Source organism: Papaver somniferum, chromosome 1 (genome assembly GCF_003573695.1).
Source record: "Papaver somniferum cultivar HN1 chromosome 1, ASM357369v1, whole genome shotgun sequence".
Lineage (NCBI taxonomy): Eukaryota > Viridiplantae > Streptophyta > Magnoliopsida > Ranunculales > Papaveraceae > Papaver > Papaver somniferum.
In genome coordinates, this window is record NC_039358.1 from 7,773,412 (window position 1) to 7,782,389 (window position 8,978).

The 8,978-nt window shown below is 36.3% G+C and overlaps 2 protein-coding genes across 2 annotated transcripts; one reads left to right on the plus strand and one right to left on the minus strand.

Annotated features, from left to right (window-relative positions):
* Positions 1–1,105: 1,105 nt before the first annotated feature.
* On the plus strand, positions 1,106–3,130 carry LOC113320639 (cilia- and flagella-associated protein 251-like). Its single transcript, XM_026568834.1, has 7 exons — positions 1,106–1,207; positions 1,394–1,536; positions 1,694–1,868; positions 1,950–2,146; positions 2,260–2,355; positions 2,457–2,585; positions 2,749–3,130. The coding sequence occupies exons 1-7, from the start codon at positions 1,106–1,108 to the stop codon at positions 3,128–3,130; spliced, it is 1,224 nt and encodes a 407-aa protein (XP_026424619.1).
* A 3,060-nt stretch (positions 3,131–6,190) lies between these two features.
* LOC113321501 lies at positions 6,191–7,892 on the minus strand. The gene is made up of 2 exons (XM_026569712.1): positions 7,375–7,892; positions 6,191–7,058 (listed from the first exon to the last, which is right to left on the minus strand). Exons 1-2 carry the CDS (start codon positions 7,890–7,892, stop codon positions 6,191–6,193), a joined length of 1,386 nt encoding a protein of 461 aa, XP_026425497.1.
* Positions 7,893–8,978: the final 1,086 nt, after the last annotated feature.

The window sequence follows — 8,978 nt, forward strand, 5'->3', positions numbered from 1 at the left end:
ACATTGATTTATGGCATGTTGTGTGGGAAAAAATGTTGCTTTAGTTAGTTTTCTGTAGGAGTGTACACAGCTATACACCTGTATGATATGGTCCTATTTATGCGTACAGTGATATGATTTGTACTTGTATGAGTATAATGAATGTATTATTCTTCTTGGTTCATTTTCGTAGATACCAACAAACCATATAGGTCAAGTTTCCATGCCTTCAGTGACTTTGTGAATAGAAACCTTGAGGAAGATGAAACAAAAAGAGGAGAAAAAGTATGGTTCACCAATTATCAACTAGAGAAGCAAAAAGAAGGACCATTCTGGCCTGTTGTAGATATCTTTGTCCACAAAAAAGCAGACCGGAAAGATGAGAAACATACAATTGAAAAGATAGATGATATATGGACTAAGAACCAAAACTCAATTCTGAAAATTGTGAAACAGTACCGCCATGAAATTTGTGAGTCAGGGGGACATTATTTCATGTTTGATACTACCAAGAAGAACAAGCAAGTGGCAGTAAAGAGTGAACCTGAGGATTTGTTTCTATTTTATGGGATTAAGATGGTGCCAATGGAAGTTGAAAAAGGGGAAGATGTAAAAACTGCAGCTGAAAATAAATACGGTCCGCTGATAAAGAGATTGACTCTTAATAAATGAACTGAGATGGGAAAAAAAATGTTGAGGAGGAAATCGTACGTATCATGAAGCTAAAACCAAAGTCGAAAATGGAGATTGAAAGAAATGTTGAAGACTTAGTGGTTTTGTTTACTATGTAATTGTGTATCACAGTCTTTTTTACCCAGGCAAACAGAAGTATGATTAGAAAGAACCAATTTGCACAATTTTTTGAGTCTTTGGATAGGATGAAGAGAACTTGCTGGCCAGTTCATATACATGAGTATTTCATGGCGAGCATCAAGAAACATCAGGATTCACCACTTAAAGTTAATAGTTGTGTGCTTTATTTGTTGGTGAGTTCACAGTTGTACACCTGATATATCCATTCACCATTTTAAATAATTATGTTCATTGTGTTTGTTCCTTTTTCTTACATTTCCAACCATTCACCTATCTGTTAATGCAACATTGGTTTGCTGAACACAACAAAATCATGAAGCCAAGCAATGAGGAAGGTGTGCCAAGGCTTCTTAGGTGGATCATCAGCGACGTCGGTAATACAATCGATAAAGACCTGAATGATGCCATGAAAAAGGTATCTCAAAAAACTTTCTTAGAATAGTATATGTACATTGATATACACCTTTAATAAGGTTTACATGATTGTACATTGTTGATAGATTTTAAGAAATTTGTCTTGTGTACAACAATTGACACTCTTACAACATGTGTAAAAAATTGTACACCTGTGATCAATGTTGATACTTTGGCATGTTTTCAGATGCAACCAGGATGGGTGAAGGCTTATACTGATGAAGAGCGATTGCTTTTGGATGAGTACCGGAGGCAGAAACAAGAAAATAGCATAGATGCTGTGAAAGAAAAGCTGCTCATTTCAGATATGCAAAGAAAGGAGTTGGATGAGTAGATTACTGAAGTTATGGATAGGTAAGAAGGGCTTCTTAGTTTCATTGAAGAGAAAAGACTAAAAGTTAATGAAGTTGGTCTAATGAGCTTGACAGAAAGAGAAGCTAATGAGTTCCGTAATTACACTTTGCATGAAATCTTTAAATGTGCAAAGGAAATACAGCTTGAAACTGAGGAGGATGAGGAGATTGAAGAGGATGAGGAGGATGAGTACGAGGGATGATGGGGAGGAGCACAAGGAAGATGATGAGATTGAGGAGGAGGAGGATGAGGAGGAGGAGCAGGATGAGGAGGAGCACAAGGAAGATGATGAGATTGAGGAGGATGAGGCTGAGGATGAGGAGGAGGAGGATGACAAGGTTGAGGAGGAGCACAAGGAAGATGATGATGATGGTTATGACAATGACAAGGAGGAGCACAATGAAGATGGCGATATGCATGATCATAATGATGATGGTGATGGTGATGACATTGACAATGAGGGTAGTAAGGGTGGTGATATGCATGATCATGAAAATGAAAAAGAGGGTAACAAAGGTGGTGATGACGAGCATGGAACTGAATCTAAAAGGAATGAAGTTCCGTCTGAAACTCCTGAAAAGCAAAGGTACAACATCACTTTTTTAAAATTTGCAAGCCATTTCTTTTTTTATGTGTGTACATAGTCGTACACCAGTGTGTGAAAGCTAATACCTTTTCTCAAAACTTGAATCTTTTTAGCACTCCTTCACCAAAGACCAATGAGGCAAATGAAGAAGAGGATGGAAAGGATGGAACAAACCAAGGAGTTGAGTCTGAAACTGGTAACAAGCCGAGGTATATGTGTAGATCGCATTTCTTCTCATTTTCTATATATGTGTACCAATATGTACACCTTAGTGATTTCTCATTTTCTAAAAAAATTGCATTTTTTTCAGCAGTCTTATGCCAAAGGAAGTTGAAATCCCTGAAGGTCAAGAAGAGCATATGAACCTTAATGACCAGGATACTGCTCAAACTGATGAAATTGACAAAGTAGCTGGGTGTGAAGCTGCTAACAAGCAAAGGTATAAAGAAAATGATCTCAGCTTATATATTTTATTTTGTTTCCAGTATGTGTGTACAAGGATGTACACCTTTATGACTTCTTCTTAATTTGTGTACATACCTGTACATTGGTGTAAAACTCTGTACACCATTGAAAATTCTCATAAAAATTTCATTTTTCAGTACTTCTATGCCAAAGACAAGTGTAATCAATGAAGATAAACAAGACCAAGTTAACCTTGATGACCAGAATGTGATGGATGGCACTCGAACAGCTGAAATTGATGAAGCTACTATAATTGCAGCTGAAGCCATATGTCAGTTGGATCCTAAAGAAGTCCTTTTACTCACACAAGGAGAAGAATCACAGAATGAGACTTATACATCAATTGAGGACCTTCTAGATAACTTGTCTGAAACTGTATTCGTAAAGCTTGAAAAAAGTTGTTACAGAACGACACCATCTGAAGTGAAGGAAAAGATGGCAACCCTGATCCGCCACGATTGTCCAATCTTTGCATTATTGAGCCAAGAAGATCCAAAAGAAGAGTCGTCGCAAAAATGATTATCTAATGAAGATGTACGAGAAAGGATCATTGAAGAAGCAGTGCAGTTCATTAAACAAAATCCTAGTGAATTTTTTAGCAGCCAAGAGGTAGAAGAAGAGAAGACCACTCCAGTAAGGACAAGAGAAGGGAGGATGAAGGAAGAAGAGATGTTGAAGACACAAGCCGCTGAAAAGTTGTCCAAGACACCACAAAAGAGAAATGCAAAAAGAAAGCTAGATCCTGAATTCACTGCCGAGGGTAAAACCAAACGAGTTGTGATAAAAGCAGATCCAAAAGGCAAGGGGATCAAAGTGGGACAAGAACCAGGCTATCCTTCCCCAATAAATAGAAAGGGAGATGTATATCGTCCTCACAATCCATTGCCAGATGTTCGTCTATCACCACTATACCATGCTATGCAACCAGGACAGGACAAAAAAAGGGTACAAAAATTCTTCGACTATGCAAGCATGGAGTAAGTTCACAAAACACCATGATTGAATCTTATAAAAAAATTATGTGCACAACTTTATACACCATGTTAACATTTCCTTTATGTTTCCGCAGCTCTGTAGCTTGGCAACTAACAAGACTGGATGATCCAACAGTCAAGGAAGATATTTTGATTGTTGGAAGAGTACTTTGTGAACTGATGTTCAACAAATATCTGGACCAAGAGGTACTCCAGTTCTACATCCATCGACGTAGAAGAGCACTTGTCAGAGATAGCATTCGTCATCCAGATGACAGAAAGTACCTGAGATGTGAAATTATGAGTCCTACTGCATGTGTAAGTTTCTCAAAACAAATAAGAAATGTCATATATAGTTACTTTAATATTGTGTACATAGTTGTACACCTAATTGACATGGTGTGTTCTATGTGTTTTTAGATTTCTTCAGCTGTGTACATTGATATACACCAATATGAATATATGATTGACACAAGGTCTGTTAAGTGTTGATTGTTAGATTTATTTAGCTATGTACACCAATATGCATCTATGATTGACACATAGTCTGCTAATTCTTGATTGTTAGATTTATATAGGTGTGTACATAGGTGTACACCTGTATATCATAAATGGATATACAGCCTGTTTTTAGGCCTACAATGTTTGATTTGTTAGTTTTCTGTAGTAGTGTACATGCTTGTTAGTTTTCTGATTAAGGTGAGCCTAATTAATTTTGTTTTCTAAAAAATTATTAATTGCAGTACTATGTCAAGTATAATGTCACAAGGGAGGTGCAAAAGTTTGTGGTTGATTTCATACGAGACATGCCTGAGAATCTGGAAGTTCTTGTAATCCCTATCAATCACTCTACAAATCAAACGAGGATGGGATTGCACTGGTCGCTTTTGAATTTTGATTTCGAAGCTAAGGAATGAAAATGGTATAACTTGTTACACTCAGAAAATGAGCAGTCATATAAAGACGATGCAAAGAAACTAGCAGATGTGGTACAAGTGGAACTCAATAAGAACAGAGCATTGAAGGGTCACCCACCTATAGAAGAGCACGAATTAAACATCATGACATGCCCTTCACAAGGAATCAACCCGGCTGTCTAATATATACTTGTTACTTTATGAAACGAAGTATGAAGACAACAAAAGGTATGGAAAAAGGTCAGCAGAGGGCCGAAGACATTTGTCAGCAAATGAGATCAAAATTGGTGGCCAAGATGTTGACAAAAGTCGGATGGTATGAAAAGGTGTGGGATATAGAGAAGGACAAGGAGCATAATCAGTGGCGCAAGACTACAGGAAAGCAACCATTGAAGAGGAAGAAGAGTTTTTAATCTTCATTCAAGATCACTTTCTGAATTCCTTCTAAACATTTTTAATCTTCAGACAAATTTAAGTTTTTAACTTTCTATTTAAGACTTGTCACTATTATAAAGACCTTGAATTAATGTTTTTTATTAGTTTCAATATTGATGTTTGAAAATAGACTTGTGCCAGTACTAAAGTATGTATTAAAGGTTAGGAAATATTAAGGTGTACATGATTGTGCACAGTTTCTGACAGAGTAGAAAATCTGACAGGCAATGGTACAGGAAGGTGTACATAATGGTACACATGTACTAACAGAAACATAAAATAGAAAAAGTAATAACCTAGTATCAATCATTAAACAACAAAAATAAAAACTAATTACTGCATTAGAACTAAAAAAAATGAATATTACTAAACAAAATAAACTAGTAGCATCCATTGTACAGCAAGGTGTACATAATGGTACACAGATCCTGACACTAATTATCCATGAATAGAAAAATGAAAAGACATTACCAAAAGTAAAAACCAAAAAACATAGAATCTTTCAAACAAATCAAACATAATAAAAAGCATCAAGGCATGGGGCAGGTAGCTCTGTTGTGGTGACCAAGAGTGAAGCACTTTGTGCACATCATAGGCCTCTTTTGCTTCTCCCAAGCCTTCTTGAAACGCTGTTCTCTTCGTCTACCTGGTGGAGGCACATGAATAGGAACAATAATCCTATCACTAGGATCATAAGACTGCGGCTTGTCATAATTGGGGATTGGCAAGATGATCTCTTGGTATGTCCTGTTGTACCATTTAGTGGTGAAGTATGGCTCAACAAATGAATAGATTTCCTCCCTTGTAGATTGAATGGCAGCACAAGCATGTGCGCAGGGAAAACCATTTACTTGCCACATGTGACACGTACAAGTTCTCTCCAACAGATCTACAGAATGAGTTCGGGGAGACCTGACTTCATACAATCTTTCCATAGACTCAACAACATTCCAAGTACGACCAATGTTGATCTTCTCATTTAGTAAATCCTCGTATACGGGAGTGAGCCTAGTGTTAAAATTTTCAAGACCTTCTACCCTTCTCTTAGAATTCATCTCTTCAAACTAAGATAATAAAAACACAAAACATAAAATCAAAACATGATATAGAATAAATACAAATAAAACATGTGTACAACAATGTACACACAGTTGCAGAATCACAGATATAACATGTGTACAAGTATGTACACATCAAGAAAATCCATGTGTGCGACAGTAAAAAATAAATGAATGAAACAATAAACATAAAACTCACCGTATCGCATCGAGAAGAGCAAAAGCAGGCAACTTTTTGAACTCAAGAATCCAGTTATTGAATGACTCGGCAATAAATGAAGAGTGAGCAGCATATCTGCATACAGGGAAAAATGCATTTGCCCATTTATCCTTTGGAATGGTCCTGAGATAATTAGCAACATGTCCACAACCAATTGCATGCATGCCCCGCAAAGATTCTTCAAAGTTCGTTGTTGTGTAAGAGTAAGCATCTTTGTAAAACAAATCAATAACGACATTGTAATTCGCATCACCTTTTCCAATATGGAGATTGCACTTGATGTGGTAAAAGCAATAGTTGTGATATGAACCAGAAAATGCTCTTGGAATGCCCTGCAGAAGTCCTTCGTGACGATCACTTAGGAAAACAATCGGACGATCATCGACCACTTGTTGAAGATTCTCCAGAAACCAAAACCAATTGTCTTTGTTTTCAGATAAAACAATAGCAAAGGCATATGGGTAAAAACCATCATTTCCATTAACACATGTTGCAGCCATCAAAGTACCCCTGAATCTACCAATGAGGAAAGTAGCATCCAAGTAAATCATGGGCCTGAGATACCTATAGCTATGCTTGCAAGCACCGAAACAGATGAAAATCCGCTTAAATCTTCCAGTTTCTTCATCAACTTCAAGTTTCACAAGGCTATCAGGATTAGTTTGCTCAATGGCTTTCACATACCAATTTAAATCGCTATACGACTTATCGTCGTCACCATATTGATCTTCAAATACAGCTTCTTTCCCTCTACGGGCATGGTGATACTTAATATTGGACCCATAAGTCTTCTTAAAGAGTGACATGATCTGTTTGGGTTTTAAAGTGGGATCACCCTGTATACTATCAGCGATCAAATGCTTAACTAACTTGGTTGTCACCACATGACTCTTCAACCTCAAACCAACACCACAACTACAAAAAAAATCTGGAATAATTAATGTGCACCACATTGTACACTTAATAAAATCTCAAAAACAACAACACACATGCAAAAAGAAAGCACATATCAAGCAAGAATATGAAATTTACACCACATGTGCCACCCAAAAAGCCAACAATAAGTAATGTGCACCACAATGTACACCTAAAACAAGTCTACATATTAAAACCTAAAAATCAATAACATGGATCAAAAAAACAAGTGAACACCACTAACCTGTGAATAACGTTAGAATCTTTCAGCACAAACCGAGAAATATCACCCTTCACAGGCCCAAAGTGAATCCTCCAACCACAACCATCTTCTTCGCACTTCGCAGTAAAACGAGTCTTGTCGTTTTTAAGAATAAGAATCTTGTAACCAGTACACATCTTGTATTGATCAACAACAATCCTTACAACTAAAACACCACCCACAAATTCTCTACCAATATTGTCAAAAACATAATGCCATTCATCGATAATGAGAGGCTTGGATTTTTCCGCGTCATGATCGACCACCCTTACAAGCTTAGGACTTTCACTTACACAAGAGTTTGAAGTACTAGCACCAGAACTACTGCTACAACCAGAATTAGAACGAGACAAAGACCTTGAACTAGTGCTACAACCAGTATGCTTCGAAATCACATCAACATTCAAATAGAAATCTTCATTGTTCATCTGAATAACAAGAGAAACTAAACCTTGAAGTTGTATATCACCTTGTATAAAAACTACTTGATTAGTATCCATATAGGAAAAACGTATACTCAAAGGGGACAAAGACCTCCACTGCTTACAGGCAAAATGCTTCAATTCATCAACGGTGATTAACGTATTAACACGAAAAAGAAGAATGTTCACCCAGTTTCAAAACATCATGAACAAACTTCTCAGACATATTTGATACACCTACATATAACAAAAGGTATAATAATAGTTTAAGATTCGCATAACCTAAAACTTGAAGAGTGTACAGGAAAGTACACATTTAATCGAAGGCAAAAATCAAATAACAGTAAACTTCAAATCAAAACTATTCCATCGATTAATCGAAGATATAACAAAATCTTCAGAATCTTACTAGAAAAAATAATTGAATAAACCAAAAGCATATGATCTAATATCAGTTCGATTTCATATCATGCATCATAACACCAAACACCAAAAAACAGTAATCAAAATCATTCCCCGAAAATCAAAAGATAAAATACACCAAAAATAAAATCAATAACATACAAACAATAAGATGTAACAGATTGAATTCATATAATCAACTGATGAAATCAAAAAAAAAAACTAAATATCAGAAAAGAGATTCAACGATGAAGCAAAAACAGAACTAACTTGAATTTGAAATCCGTTAAATATCAGGAATTCGTGAAATCCAACATAACCTCTATGAAATTGTTAAATCGTTGTTACTTGTAAAGTTGAATTCTGGATCATCTATCTCTGAAATCTGACGTGAATTCAAATCTCTAGTCCAAAAATAATCCCGCAACTACACTTTACCAGTAATCTGAAGTTGAATCGAAACCAAATTTCTCTCTGAAACTGTTAAATCGCCTACGAATTTCTTCTCTGTCCGGCTCCCTGTTTTGAACTCATGATTAAGATCTGAAATTTTCGATTTCAAATCCTCGTTTTATGTATGGAATGTTCTCAAGGGTAGTTATGGGATATTGGAAATACAGAAAAATCGGGATCAGTCACAATTATGGACTAACTCGTCCATATTTGGGTTAAATTGTTTGAGACGGGGCTTTTTTGGACTAGAGAGTACTAGGCCTCAGATGAGAGGACTAAAGCTTCCCAAGCCCAGTAACTTTGGGACTA

Bases quoted from the DNA above. Each gene is read 5' to 3' on its own strand.
- LOC113320639 (XM_026568834.1), top strand. From the start codon at position 1,106: ATGAAGCCAAGCAATGAGGAAGGTGTGCCAAGGCTTCTTAGGTGGATC. The intron at 1,869-1,949 runs GCTGAGGATGAG...GACAATGACAAG, and splicing joins ATGAGATTGAGGAGGATGAG to GAGGAGCACAATGAAGATGG. The intron at 2,147-2,259 runs GTACAACATCAC...GAATCTTTTTAG, and splicing joins GAAACTCCTGAAAAGCAAAG to CACTCCTTCACCAAAGACCA.
- LOC113321501 (XM_026569712.1), bottom strand. From the start codon at position 7,892: ATGGATACTAATCAAGTAGTTTTTATACAAGGTGATATACAACTTCAA. The intron at 7,059-7,374 runs GTTAGTGGTGTT...GATCGCTGATAG, and splicing joins GATTCTAACGTTATTCACAG to TATACAGGGTGATCCCACTT.